Source organism: Pseudorca crassidens, chromosome X, assembly GCF_039906515.1.
Source record: "Pseudorca crassidens isolate mPseCra1 chromosome X, mPseCra1.hap1, whole genome shotgun sequence".
Classification (NCBI taxonomy): domain Eukaryota; kingdom Metazoa; phylum Chordata; class Mammalia; order Artiodactyla; family Delphinidae; genus Pseudorca; species Pseudorca crassidens.
Genome location: NC_090317.1, coordinates 106766498 through 106781712, shown reverse-complemented (window position 1 = coordinate 106781712; position 15215 = coordinate 106766498). Strand labels below are relative to the sequence as shown.

The following is a 15215-nucleotide window of genomic DNA, read 5'->3' as shown; positions in this document are numbered from 1 at the left end:
TGGAAATAAAAGACCCCGAATAGCCATTGCAATCTTGAGAACGAAAAACAGAGCTGGAGGAATCAGGCTCCCTGACTTCAGACTATACTACAAAGCTACAGTAATCAAGACAGTATGGTACTGGCACAAAAACAGAAATATAGATCAATGGAACAGCATAGAAAGCCCAGAGATAAACCCACACACATATGGTCACCTCATCTTTGATAAAGGAGGCAGGAATGTACAGTGGAGAAAGGACAGCCTCTTCACTAAGTGGTGTTGGGAAAACTGGACAGGTACATGTAAAAGTATGAGAGTAGATCACTCCCTAACACCATACACAAAAATAAGCTCAAAATGGATTAAAGACCTAAATGTAAGGCCAGAAACTATCAAACTCTTAGAGGAAAACACAGGCAGAACACTCTATGACATAAATCACAGCAAGATCCTTTTTGACCCACCTCCTAGAGAAATGGAAATAAAAACAAAAATAAACAAATGGGACCTAATGAAACTTCAAAGCTTTTGCACAGCAAAGGCAACCATAAACAAGACCAAAAGACAACCCTCAAAATGGGAGAAAATATTTGCAAATGAAGCAACTGACAAAGGATTAATTTCCAAAATTTACAAGCAGCTCATGCAGCTCAATAACAAAAAAACAAACAACCCAATCCAAAAATGGGCAGAAGACCTAAACAGACATTTCTCCAAGGAAGATATACAGACTGCCAACAAACACATGAAAGAATGCTCAACATCATTAATCATTAGAGAAATGCAAATCAAAACTACAATGAGATATCATTTCACACCAGTCAGAATGGCCATCATCAAAAAATCTAGAAACAATAAATTCTGGAGAGGGTGTGGAGAAAAGGGAACCCTCTTGCACTGCTGGTGGGAATGTGAATTGGTACAGCCACTATGGAGAACAGTATGGAGGTTCCTTAAAAAACTACAAATAGAACTACCATATGACCCAGCAATACCACTACTGGGCATATACTCTGAGAAAACCATAATTCAAAAAGAGTCATGTACCAAAATGTTCATTGCAGCTCTATTTACAATAGCCCAGAGATGGAAACAACCTAAGCGTCCATCATCAGATGAATGGATAAAGAAGATGTGGCACATATATAGAATGGAATATTACTCAGCCATAAAAAGAAACGAAATTGAGCTATTTGTAATGAGATGGATGGACCTGGAGTCTGTCATACAGAGTGAAGTAAGTCAGAAAGAGAGAGTCAGGTACTGTATGCTAACACATATATATCGAATTTAAGAAAAAAAAATGTCATGAAGAACCTAGTGGTAAGACAGGAATAAAGACACAGACCTACTAGAGAATGGACTTGAGGATATGGGGAGGGGGAGGGGGAAGGGTAAGCTGTGACAAGGCGAGAGAGTGGCATGGACATATATACACTACCAGGCGTAAGGTAGATAGCTAGTGGGAAGCAGCCGCATAGCACAGGGAGATCAGCTCGGTGCTTTGTGACCACCTGGAGGGGTGGGATAGGGACGGTGGGAGGGAGGGAGACGCAAGAGGGAAGAGATATGGGAACATATGTATATGTATAACTGATTCACTCTTGTAAAGCAGAAACTAACACACCATTGTAAAGCAATTATACTCCAATAAAGATGTAAAACATAAATAAATTAAATAAATAAATAATGTTTTCCTGGGAGAAGGAAAAAAATGTTCTCAGGTGGAAATTTGGCAATGCAGGAAGGAATGCAGGGGCCTAGATAATAAATCTAGGTAATAGATTTAAATCTATTTAAATAGATTTAAATCTAGATAATAAATGTAGTAAATATGTAGGTCAATCTAAATGAATTTTGACTGTATAAGGAAATAATGTATTGTGATATTCAAAATATATTAAAATTTTAAGTATTACATGGCAACAGTAGTACATGAAAGGAATATGGAGTAAATGAGGTTAAAGTGTCTTGTGGTCCCAGTATTGTCAAGGATGCATGTTGTAATCTCTAGGGTAAGCAGTAAGAGAGTGAATAGTGTATAAGTCACAGGCTTATAAAGGGGAAAAATGGAATGACTGTGAAAAAGAAGGAAAGAAAAAGGAGTAGAAACAGGAAGGAAGGACAAATAGAAAGCATTTATATCCAGACATGTAAATAATTATATTTAAAAGGACAAGATTACTCTCTTCAGTAAAATCTAGCAAAGGAGTTAATTGAGACTGCTAATGAGCTAATGGGATTAGAGTGTAAGAATGGAGAGACAACTTTGCCAGACCTTTCAGAGGAAGGATGCAGCTGGTATGTTTGGAAATTGAATAGGGCATAAAGTTGAGGGTAAAATAAAACAGGGCTGCAAGATTTTTAGCCTGAGAGAACAGAAGGAAATTAAGTAATACTGAAAGAGTACCAACGTGGGAGAAAAATGGCTTTCTTTCTTGGACAAGGTTAATATTGGACTTGCAATCAAAGCTCATTTCTGGACAGTTAGAATTTGTAGCTGTGTTGTAAAGAGGTTGTTCAAAATGTAGACTTAAAAGTTGCTAACTTAGTCAGTCTCAGTTTATTACAGAAGAATTCACCATAGGAATGAAGGTAAAATTAATTGATTCAACAGAAGTTTAGGTACCTTTCTGTAGACAGGTTCTGTGATGACCCCTAGGCATATAGTGACAAACCAGGCAATCACCTTGCTTACCTTTGTGACACAGAGGCTAGGGATAGGAATTTGGAGGCTAGACGAGGAAGGGGCATAGAAAAGGAGGACAGAAGAGTAATTAGCTGGGAAGAGAAGCCACTAAGTAATGACAAGGGTAGATTCTACCTCCAGTTTTATTCCATCTAGGAAAACACTAAGGTGTCATATCTCCGTGCAAGTTTTCAGTTGAGAATATCAACACAATATTAAATCTTTAGCAGCTTTATCTTAAAACAACACAAGGTGGGATTGATGGAAACAGAATCAGATTTTTCCATATCTTTGTCTTTGAGCTTCTTTGTCTTTTTTTATATCAGAGTCTGTGGGTTTTCTCCTTTTACCCCCCCCCATGTTTTCTTCCTTCCTTGTCCCTCTCTCTTGTAAATCTGTCACTGAAGGCCTATCCTGCTCCTCTTCATTCTTCTCTCTTTGCTTAGTAAATTATATAACTGCTGAGCAGTATTTGTTATAGGCAAGCAAATGAGAGGGGCAGTCTACATTTTTTTAATTGCCTTTTGTGTCGCCATTTTTATGGCTCGGAGTCCTCGATAAGCAATCCACGCACCCCCAGTACAGTAACAGAGAGGAGAATTTCAGGGGCCTATTAGTGGACATGAAATAGGCTAGGTGAAGAAGTTGAAGACTGAGAAAGGCTATTTGTTCTTCCTCGCAATAAAGGTGTATTTGTTTACTGACATATTTTAGCATGGTATGCTTATGAGAGTAGAGGTGGCCTGTTTTAGAAGTTTCGTATTGTTTTAAGAATTCATGTGTTAGTTCTGTGATAGGCGAGGTGAACACTGGTGTGGTATCTGAGATATAGGTAAAATGCATCCCTGCTTCCCAGTCACTGTGCCATGATGCAGCCATTTACCATGATGGCCTCACAGGTGGATTACAGCAGCTTTGTGGCCCTGGATCTGAATGAAGCAGGCCTTTGACTTCTCTCCCCTACCTTTAGTTTTCCTCATCCCTCTGGCACTTTTTTCTCTCCCTCTTAGCATTATCTTCATCACTATTTTCCAAAGGATTCCCTCCACCCCACTCTCCACCTTTTTCTAAGCCTTTTCCTTCCAAAACCAACTCTTTTTTAGTGGTCTACAGGCCTTGCTGTCTTCTAAGTAGTATTGAAAAGAAGGTTTGGGTTTACAAATGCACCATAGACTAAATTGATAAAGAAGCACAAAACTACACAGGTGGTTCAGATGTTGAGTGGGGAAAGGCTTGAATCAATTGATATTTAGTGTGTTCATATTCACGTTTCACTAATGTTACCGGTGAAACATTCTGGCCTAACTAGGATGGCCCAGCTCTTTCCCCTCTTCTTGTCCAGGTTTCGTCACTCACTATTGAAGTTGATTGGTGTACACGGCAAGCCTAGTGCAATATGACCCTCATATCGGTAGCTTTCTGTAGAGCACAATTCATGATTTAATATAAAAATATTATTCGTAGTAGGGACTAATATCCAGGAAGGCAAGAGTCACTAATTTTGAGTGGCTATGGTATACTTAGTATACTTTAGTACAGTATACTTTACTACACTAAAGAAAACCACCAACAAAATCATGTGTCTCTGAGTCATTATTCCTTATTTAGATGGGATTGCAAACATTTTTTTTAAGATATTGGATTTAAAGTTCCCTATGACACATAACTCTTTATGCAGAGTATGGCAGTTTTAAACATTGGTTATCCTCTTTGCCTTTTGTTATTTTTACATGCTAGTTAACCCTGGGCCAGTGATTCAACCTGGTTAGTCATCTGTTGAGATCTGAAGGAACATTGAGCTCAATTCTTCTCTCTCTCCTTGAACTGGGTTCTGTTTCAGAGTATCAGCATGAAAGAAAACCATAGATGGCAAACCACCTAAAACTCCTAAGCATGCTTGGCCTTAAACAACAAAGGTGTGGTTTTGTTTTTTATTGTTTTGCTATGGAAGGGAGCAGATTTTTTACTTCTGTAAAATCTAGAGTATTCAGCCCTGTCACGATCCACTTATTTTTCATTTTGTCAAGTCTCTTATTACATGGTTCTTTGAATGCCTTACATCTCCTTCAATCCTGGATAAAGAAATACTGCTATATTTTGCAGTGATTGAATTCCTCAACTCTGGCTAGTTTAAATAAAAAGAAACTAAATTAGAGTTCAAGTGTGAGGTATTTTTTCATGTTCTATTTAAGACTATGACTTCATCCTGACTGTACCTATATCGTAGAGATTTCATTCTGGATTCAGACTCTGCCTTTTCCATTTACTACCATTCTGTGCCTGTTGCCTCAACAGTTAAGCTGGAGAAAGTAAAAGTATGGATCTCAAAAGCTTGCGGTGAAGATTAATGGGTTAATACATGTAGGACACTTAAAACAGTGCCTAGCAGACTATAAGCCTTCAGTAAGTGTTCAGAACATGGCCACTGTTCTGAATTAGATGATAGCCTTTTCAGTCCAGGAATGCCAGATGAAATGGCTGATTTATATACAACAGGTGTTCTTAGGGAAAATGCAGAGCTTACCTGGGGCCACACACACTCATGTCAGCCATTGGCATTTTGGCATTTATACACCTAAGAGCTGAAATAGGTTTCAGCCCCCAACGTTTGACATGCATGTTTTAATTCACCCCCCTCCCCAACTCTCCATGTTTCTTTCGGCCCCACCTGATTTCTGGAAATGTCATCAGGTGAGGGACAGACTCTTTCCCTTTGCAAATGACCTCTTACCCAGCTTAATTAATAGCTTAACTTTTGGCTAGTGGTAACACATAGCAATTAAATCTAGTTTACTAGGTGTAATGTCTACTGTGGGCAAAACGACCCGATAACACTTTGTATAACTGTCAGCAGTCCTTGCTTAGGGTGTGTTCCAAAACCTGGAGCCTTACCTTCATCTCCCTTTCTGTCAGGCCAGTAGCGCCTCATAGCAAACCATCCAGAGGAGATGTATTATTTGCCTTTGCTTCTAGTCAACTGAAAATAATTTAGTTTATCTTTAGTGTGTTTGCTTATTCTTTTTTCCTTAGGTATATTTCCCTTCTATTGTTATGACTGACCAAAACTGATGCAAACTTCTAAATATTCTAAAAATGATTCCTCTATGCTGTCACTACGTCACTAAACTAACCTTGGTCCGTGGGCTTTGAGGCAACTGCATTTTTCTTCATTCTTAAAACTTTGTTTTCAGAACAAACTAAATCCACCAGACATATATTGGATGTGACTTTATTTAGTACAAATAAAAATTTCAGATCACCCAAGTTGGGTTTTTTTTAACGTATTCACTTGGTGGTCTGAACCATTTAAATCCAGTTTATTTGGTCTAAGTAAGGGACATGTGTGCTAGAAACAGGCTGTATGGTATTCTGGACTCTATTTTCCTTTTTCTGATGTTTTTCCGAATCACTTTGGAACTTAGCAATTCCCTGTTCCCTTTAGATATGCTGTTGCTTTTTGTGGAGATGAACTTCATCTCCTGCCACCCTACCAGGGAAGTGCTTTCCTGGAGCTGTGCCTTCCCAAAGCCACCCATTTATGTCTTTCTGCAGGTGACCCCAGCAGAGATTGTAGCAATGCTACAATGCTAATGCTCCTTAGCATTCCTTTCAGAAGTCCCTTAGGGATGCACTCTCTCACTGCATCACATAGCCTTTCAATTCAGTGGTTGGGTGAAAGTCAACTGAGCCACTTTCCTAACTAGGACGTAGATTTGTGACAAGGTAGGGAAGAGTCATCCTGAACAAGAAGCAGATATTTACCTGGTCCTTGTCCAAACGGAAATGCTATTGAACCAGAGACTTTGACTGGACTGCCTCTGTTCCCCTTCCACTCCATGTCTCTTCCTTCTCTTTTTCTACGCTTAAATGTGTAGGAAAATGTTCATCCTGATGAACTTGCCCATGTGATCTACCATTTCCTAAATGGTCAGCAAGAAAATGCAAACCTTGAACCTGGCCATCTCTAGCATGAATTGCCATTATTTCTCCTAATGCTCCAGCTGCTCCAGTTTCTCCTGGCCCTTCAGATCCAGTTGCCGTTGTTCCCTCTGGCTCTTCAGTTCCAGCTGCTGGCGCTGCCTCAGGTATTGGTGCTCTGGCCCTTGCTCACTTCCCGGCCTTCCAACTCGGACACATTGGGGGAAATTGACTGCTGCTGTTGGATCTGGATCTGGCCCTTCTTTTGATTTTTCTCAGAAATTATCTCCACGAGGGGCTTAGTCCTCCAGCTTGGGGTCTTCTCTTTGGCTTTTGGTCTCTTATTCTGCAAACGTAATTCTGCCATCTTAGCTTCTTTAATGAGTTGTCTAATTTTTTTTGTTCTTAATTCAGTTAATTTTGAGCATTTGTGAATTGCTTAGTAGTATACCGACCACTGACATTTTTCTCTTTGGCAGTTTTACTAATTCATTCCATGTATTCTAATTGCTTTAAACCCTTGGGTTATAAAAACAAAGTAAAAATTATGCCAGCCTTCTGTGATCATGGAATAATGGAAGGAGAGGGACTTTTGAGACCATCTAGTCCAAACTGCCTTATTTTATATTCTGGAAACCCAGGCCACGAAGGGTAACGTGACTTGCTCGGGTCACATAGCTTGTTGGTGGCAAAGCCAGAAGATGTACATTTCACCTCCACTGTTTTGACTCCTTTTGGTGAGGGGTTCATTCTGCACATACCACTGTGGCTACTTGGAAGCTTTCAAGTGAGGAGTGTAGTGCCCAATTTCTTAAGTAGTCCTTGTCAAGGAGCAGTAGAATCACAGAGCCCCTGGAACTCAGAGAGCCACTTGATCATCAGTTTGTCTTCAGTTTTGTTTTTAAATTAATGATTGGAACAAATTCAGTATCCTAAAGAACATTCCCTAAAAAAGAGGTTGTCAAGCTGTAGTATAACACTGAATAGCATAGGTAGAAGGACTCAGGCCTTCCTTGCCTGGACTTGCAACCAGAATCCTACAATGTAGGGACCGGGATGTGTGATTTCAAAGTTTTCCAGTTGGTTCTGGTGTGCTTTCTGGATCAGAACCACTGATGTTGAGTCTTAAACCACTGCAGTGTTTCTTAAAGGGGAGGGGCATCTGTTTAAAAGGTATATTTCTGGGCCCCCCTCCCCAGACCTACTAGCCAAGAATTTCTGGGAGTGGGGTTTATCTTTAATCTCCCTAGTGATTTTTATGTCCATTTAAATATCGAAAAATGCTGAAAGCCTAGAGCAGTGGTTTTCATGTCCCTTGGTAAGAAATAGATTTTACCTCATGATTCAACAAGCCAGCATAACTAAAACAGCGTTTCACAGGTCAATATTTATCCTACAGAGTCCAGTGAATGCTGGCATTTTCCATCCTAATGCATCTTATTTCATTTTTGTAAAGTAGGTAATGGAAACTATTAATACACTGATTTTTAAACCCCTAGCCCACTATAGTTTCAAACACTTGAGGATTGAGATGTGCTGTTAATTCTACCTGTCATAGGTTTAAAACTTTTCTCTCGACCTCCTCTACTTCTCCCAACTCCTCTGGTTAAGCCTTTAACACCTGCTAGGGTTGCTTGCCTATGAGGAAGGCCCACCTTTGTCACAGTCGCACAACACTGCCACTGTGTACAAAGCAGATTTCCCTTGTTCCCTGGACATGGGAGACCTTGCCAACTCCACAGCGCTGCTGCTAATGGCTGTATCAATCACAGGGCAAGTAATAGAAAACTGAACCCCAAGTAAGTGAAGTTATAAGGGGAAAAAAAGGAATTCTACAAGTAGCTTAGTTCAGGTGCTGTTTGATTCTCAAGTCAGACAGTATCGCCTGGATCCCCCGCAAGTCTGTCTCTTCTGGGTTGGCTCCAGATGTGGCCGATTCAGCTCTCTATTCAAGAGGGCAGCAGGCCCAGCTACACACTCCCAAGCTGAGCTGAGAACAGGGACTCTTTCAGACTGAGCACAAATCTCAGTTGGGCTGATTTGACCACATCAGAGCACATCAGAGGCTGATTTGCTCCTCTCCTGAACCGCTCACTGGGGACACGATACTGGACCTGGGGGTAGGGTTGAATCTCAGGCTGAGGATGAGGGAGAGTTAACTTCCTAAAGAGAATTAAAGATACAGCTCCCAGCAGCAAGAGGAATGGATGCCGGGCAGCAAATGCAGGTGTCATTGCTAGGCTATGTATTTCCATGGTCTTCCTCTTTGTGTCCTGTTTCCTTGGTTATGATGAGCCTGTTTTCTTAAAGTTTTCCCCACCTTTGGGAAGCAGCATAGTGTCCTGAAGCCCCTGATTTAATTCTTTTGCAAAGTAGCCACTGTCAAAATCAAGCACAGGCAAGCCCTCAAGGGAAATGATGCTTTAAGTAATTTAAAAGAATTGGTTAAAATTCAGGACAGGAAACAACTGATTTTTGAATGAAGAGAAAGGAATAGTACAGTTAAGGATGAGCCAGACCAGACAGTAACTGCCGGCACTCACACGTGTAGTGGGCAAGTATGCATAATCTTCCTGGTGCCCTTTAAATAAACTGTGTTTTTAGGAGGCATCTGAGCACAGTCAGTGCCTAAAAATATCGAGTGACCACTCACAGATTAAAAGTTAAGTACAAACCTGAAATCTGACAAATAAAGCTCAGCTGATCCTATTGTTTACCTTTTGCAATTGCTCTGTATACTATTTAATGCATTCTCTTTCGCAAGCCTTCTGCCGTAAAGCAGAACAGAACTTTCTACTAGGGGGATCAGAAAGTGGATGATAGTTATTTAGTGAAAACAACATTGATCTGTTAAAATGGGAGTTTTTTTACAATCTAGCATGGAGAAAGAATGGTGAGCTTTAAATAATTCTTGTAGCGATTCTGGATTCTAGCCTACTTTGAAAGAGTTTAATGTAAATAAGCATTTTGTACATAAGCGACTGAATCTTATTTTTTTCCCCCTCTATAATAGTATCAGGTTCTCTACTTTGTCACAAACTGCTACCAAGGTTTTCTAAGGTACATGCTTTAGACATGGTACAGTGATCCTGGGCTGTGCATTTTGCCCTGGAAACTAGCCTGCCTAGCGTTTAGATTTTCTCTGCACTCATGTATGCATAGAAAATCCATATCCAAAAAATTTTTTCATTTTTTTCTATAAAAAAGGATACAAAATCAGCACCCTCAGGTATGTATTGTTCTCCTAACTTGGCCTATAATTTTGCATAAAAGCTTCAAATTCTCCCTCATAAATTTATTCTCTCTTCTAACAATATGCCCATTCATTTCTAATTTTCTAATTTCTGTCTTTCGAAAGCCGTAGCATTTTAATTGCTTATGGAAACTAATCTCTCTCCTATCCTTGACAGTGATTTCATAAAGATCTGATTTTTTTAAATGAAGTTTTTCATATATATTATTGTATTTTGGTCTATAGTGTGGCTTGACCTAAGAACCCAGTCTACCGTTGAGAGTCTTAGTAAACGAATTCCAGGAAATAATAACTTTGTCAAGGTAAGAGATCTCTTCAAAAGTATACTATAAAAATGCCTGTTTAACAAAAAAAGTTTGGAGATTTCACCAGGCCTTACATCTTATTGCACAGTAGTTATTTGATACAATTGATAGAATATTTCTCCACAGATAATTACCTTTCTATCTTTCTTGCCCTGTGGTAGATTGGGGGAATAATATTCCAAGGTAAATAGGCTGGAGGGGAAAATAAGGTGTCCCAGTGGCTTAAACCATACTCCTCACGGAGTGCTTCCTATAATTCAACCGTGCTTTCCAAATCCTTCTCTTTTTTTTTTTTTACTGTCCATCAAAGAAAGTTCTGCGTGCTTTTGAGTTTTTAGGCATCTGGATTCAGGGAGAGAAACTAGAAGACGCTCCAGCCTTTACTTGAACTCCTCTTCCACTTTCTTCGTATGAAGAAGCCAATAAAAAATGCCTAATTTTCAGTCCTTATATAGGTCTCTCTTCAGATAAATGAAGGGAGAGAAAATTTTTGAAACAGGCGAGGTACTTTTCTTAGCAAGGTCAAGGCCAATTTCTCCTACTGTCCAAAAAGAAATTCCATTTTTTTTCTTTCTCTTTTGTTTTTGGTTTATTCCCTTTATATTTGTCAGTGGGACTCTTGAATGGCAGTTTCTTGTGGTTCTTGGTTCTGAAGCTAGTGCTCAAATCCCATTAATTGCAGCAGTCTAACAAACCATCCCCTACCATTACCCACCCAAATAACCTCAGTCTTGTCCTGAGTATGCCCTCACCCATTTCCTATCCTGTTCTCTTGGTCAACCTGCCCAGCCTTCACGCCTAACCTCCAGCTGCACTTTGCTTCAAGGGGTGCATGTTTTTCTCTCCAAAGCCATTTTCGGCAACTTTTACACCTTCTACTTAAATCATGAAAATGAGATATTTATATGCTACCTCACTATTTGGTTTGTGGGATGACCCTTGGTCCTTCAAATCAAAGAAGCATATTCCCATATGTTATTTCCTTTTATTATTTTTGAGCATTGATCTTTTTTTTCTAGGAAAGCTAGAAAACTATGAGTTAAGATTCTTAACTTACAAGCTTGCATTCAAGTGTTATATCCTTTGGTTTGAGCTTTTTTTACTAAACATATCCATGGGAGATGAGAAGGAAAAGGGATCACTTTCTGTAGTTGGGTGATAAATGAGAATAGGGATCAAGAAGGGGAAGATAGTTGCATTATTTTGATGTATGTATTTTCTTAACCACTTTCACCAGCCCTTATAAATATAGTGTTTAATATACTAACAAAAATGAATTGGACCTGATCCATTCTCAAGGAAGATTGATAAGCCCATGTTTCATTTTTACCCTTTAAGCTTTATTCAGTTCACCTTCCCTTTGTTCAATCTATTTGCTGAATTCAGGCAACTACTTTCTTTTATATATATATACTATTTTTTTTAGTTTATTGAGGTAACATTGGTTTGTAACATCATATAAGTTTCATGTATACAACATTATATTTCGACTGGCAACTACTTTCTTAAATAGAACAACCTTGTGTTGCTTTAATCTGGCGTGTCTTTGAGCTCTACTTCATTCTCCACCAATTTTATGTTGTTTGAATATGTGTATTGAATATGTATTCCATTTTTTACACACATAAATATATTGTTAAGGCTTATATGTTTTAAAACAATCTTCTGCTTGTGGTCATTAGTTTATGAATTGATATTCTCTCTGATTTTCAATAGTTTAAATATCACTTTCATGGAATATAAAATAAAAAGCAGAGTTTTGGGCTAGCTTCTGTATGTAATCCTAACTCATCACAAAAGTTAACATCTGTGTCTTAACTATCTAGATTGCAGGGCATGTGTCATTTAATTTTCTCTTTACCTTGCTATGTGGATGCTCTTTGAACTGCAAACATACCACTCTGATCTTTTTTCATGAACATGCTTTCCTGTGCCATAAGATAGGAAAAGTATTTTTATCCATAATACTGTAGGATTGCCTTTAGGGCCATTGAATATTTTGTGATTTATTGAGTTTTTTGATTTGGTGTTTTATTTTAAGCTGTTATGAATTTAATTTCCTGGCTGAATTTCATAACTGTTTTTAGTCCAAGACAGGCCTTCCACTTAGCACTTATTTCAGTGCAGTGAAACTTCGTTGGCTCCTTGACAATGTGAGAAAAGTTCAAAAGGCAGTTGAAGAAGATAGAGCTCTTTTTGGGACCGTTGATTCATGGCTTATTTGGGTACGTTTAAATATCATGTGTGTGTGGAGAAAACTTTTAAACTGCCTATCTTTCTTCTACAAAGAGTTTCAAACTTTTTAGTTGGCAGCATCATTAAGAAAAGCCATTCAAGAAACAGCAGAACAGTTCAGCCTCCATTTGAGAGGCATTTTTGCCTGCTTCTTCTTGATTTTTTCTTGTCTTATTTCAGCAAAAATGGAGGATGATTACCAAAACCACATCTCATGTCTATTACCTTTAGACTAACTAATTTAGGTAATTAGCAATTAGTAAATTTAAGTAGCCTTTATCTGCTGCCTATCATACAATCCCTTGCTATGTGCAGGCGCTTGGTTCTAGGACCCGCCGTGGATAGTTAGCTGTCTGTATCTGCGGATCATGTAGTACTGTATTATTTATTTTTAAAATCCACGTATAAGTGCACCTGCACAATTCAAATCTGTGTTGCTCAAGGGTCAACTGTACTTCTTTTCCACTAGTCATTTCCTAGAAGAAATGTATTTATTTCTTCTATTTTCTACTATTTAACATGATAAAACACCTAGGCTACGTTTGAACATTTGCTTTCAACATCACACAGCTGACTTTTACTTAAGTCACAATATGAAAAATCATAGTGGAAATTTCTGATGTATAATCTTTTTGCCTAAGCTGAACATGGATGAGTAGAAACAAACATTTCCCAGATATCTGTATATCTTAAAAGTACATGTTCATTCTCTTCGTTCTCTCTCCTCTCTCTCTCTCTGTCTCTCTCTCTCTTTCTCTGTTATTTTTATTAAGGGCATTTTCAAATACACCCAAAAAGCGGAGGGAATAGTGTCATGAACCTCTAGAACAATGAGTCAGCTACAGTAATCAGCTGTGGCCAAACTTGTTTCAACTGTACTCACTCTTTCTCCCCATGGATAATTTAAAGCAAATGCCAGACATATAATTTCATTTGTAAACACTTCTCTAAGTATGTGATTATCTTTTCCAACATTCAGGGGAGCTTCAAGGGAACACTGCCCCTATTCTCACTTGCCAGATGCACAGAGCAGATCTTTCGAACCCCCTATCAGGAAGTAGCGCCTTCTCCAGCCCTCCCTGTGCTTGGCCAGGGCATGCTGTGCATTGTGTTCATGGACAGCAGTTTTCATACGTGTCGGTCACAGTTGAAATAATTCTGACAGTAATTCTCACAATTGCCTGGAGCCAGACTAAGACAAGATGTGGAACTGTGAGCTGCCATTTCTCCACTTTTGTTCCTTTCTTACTTCTCACTGATTCTACATGAAAGGAAGCAGCAGTCCTTGCAGTTCAGGTACAAGGGTATTAACATTAGAGAGTTTAAAACTGCTTTCAGGATATGTGCTTGGGTCACTGCAGGCACAGCCCAATGAGAATTGTTATTCCAAAACATGGACGCGCGCACACACATACACACACAGACAAATGCAACAAGAGCAACAACAGCAACACAGGGTTCAGTGAGATCCTAAGAGGCAGGCATTTCAATGTGTTTTACTTTGCCAAATTTAATGAGACTCTGCATCTTCCAAAGATAAGAGGAGGAAAACAAAAGCTGAATTTTTTCTTTAACCATCAGTTAGCTAGAACTGCTGTCCAGTAGGGTAGCCACTTCGCCACATATGACTATTGAGCACTTGAAATGTGGCGGGTGTGAATTGAGATGTGCGTGAGTGTAAAATATACACTGTATTTCAAAGAGTTAGTACACAGAATAGAAGGTAAAATGTCTCCGTAATAATTTTTTATATTGAAAGGATATTTTGGATACATTGGATTAAATAAAATATGTAGTATTATTAATTTCACCTGCTTCTTTATATTTTTAAATGTAGCTACTAGAAAATATTCAAGTACATATGTGGCTCAGTGTGGTTCAATTACATTATATTTCTGTTGGACACTGCTGAAAACTAAAAAATTAAGTAATTGAAATGTTCCATTCTCCTGCCTTATGTGCTCTGCAACTGATTATGGGTCTTGACAAAGTGTAAATTAAATTGCAAATAAGTACAGATTTAACATGTCCTTTTCACTCTGTCCAGAGCTTGACAGGAGGAGCCAGTGGAGGTGTCCATTGTACAGATGTAACAAATGCAAGCAGGACGATGCTTTTCAACATCCATTCTTTGGAATGGGATAAAGAGCTCTGCGAGTGAGTTGTATTTTGCCCTAAGAATAGATTTCCAAGTGTGTTGCCTATTTATAACCTAAATCTTACTATTTTCAGATGTTAGTGGGGCACCAAACTTTAACTGTTGATATTTCAACTACAATATACAAGTCTGTGTTGTATATTCTTTTAAAACAGACTTTTTTTTGTTGGGAGGGGGGGTACGCGGGCCTCTCACTGTTGTGGCCTCTCCCGTTGCGGAGCACAGGCTCCGGATACGCAGGCTCAGCGGCCATGGCTCACGGGCCCAGCCGCTCCGTGGCATGTGGGATCTTCCCGGACCGGGGCACGAACCCGTGTCCCCTGCATCGGCAGGCAGACTCTCAACCACTGTGCCACCAGGGAAGCCCCAGACTATTATTTCTTTTGTAACGTCTTTATTGGAGTATAATTGCTTTACAATGGTGTGTTAGTTTCTGCTTTATAACAAAGTGAATCAATTATGCATATACATATGTTCCCATGACCGTTTTTTTTAGTTTGTTTGTTTTCTTAGATTCCATATATATGTGTTAGCATATGGTATTTGTCTTTCTCTTTCTGACTTACTTCACTCTGTATGACAGGCTCTAGGTCTATCCACCTCACTACAAATAACTCAATTTCGTTTCTTTTTATGGCTGAGTAATATTCCATTGTATATATGTGCCACATCTTC

General features: G+C 39.0%; 1 protein-coding gene across 9 annotated transcripts in view; it reads left to right on the top strand.

Annotated features, from left to right (window-relative positions):
• GK (glycerol kinase) overlaps window positions 1-15215 on the top strand; it is a 77112-nt gene that overhangs the window by 29084 nt on the left and 32813 nt on the right. For 5 of the 9 annotated variants that reach the window (XM_067724436.1, XM_067724430.1, XM_067724432.1 and 2 more), the window contains exons 5-8: window positions 6673-6756; window positions 10068-10144; window positions 12235-12372; window positions 14430-14539. In XM_067724436.1, the coding sequence (XP_067580537.1) occupies window positions 6673-6756; window positions 10068-10144; window positions 12235-12372; window positions 14430-14539 (409 nt within the window). The remainder of the gene's footprint in view (window positions 1-6672; window positions 6757-10067; window positions 10145-12234; window positions 12373-14429; window positions 14540-15215) is intronic. The other 4 variants (XM_067724438.1, XM_067724434.1, XM_067724437.1 and 1 more) reach the window with 1 other exon arrangement.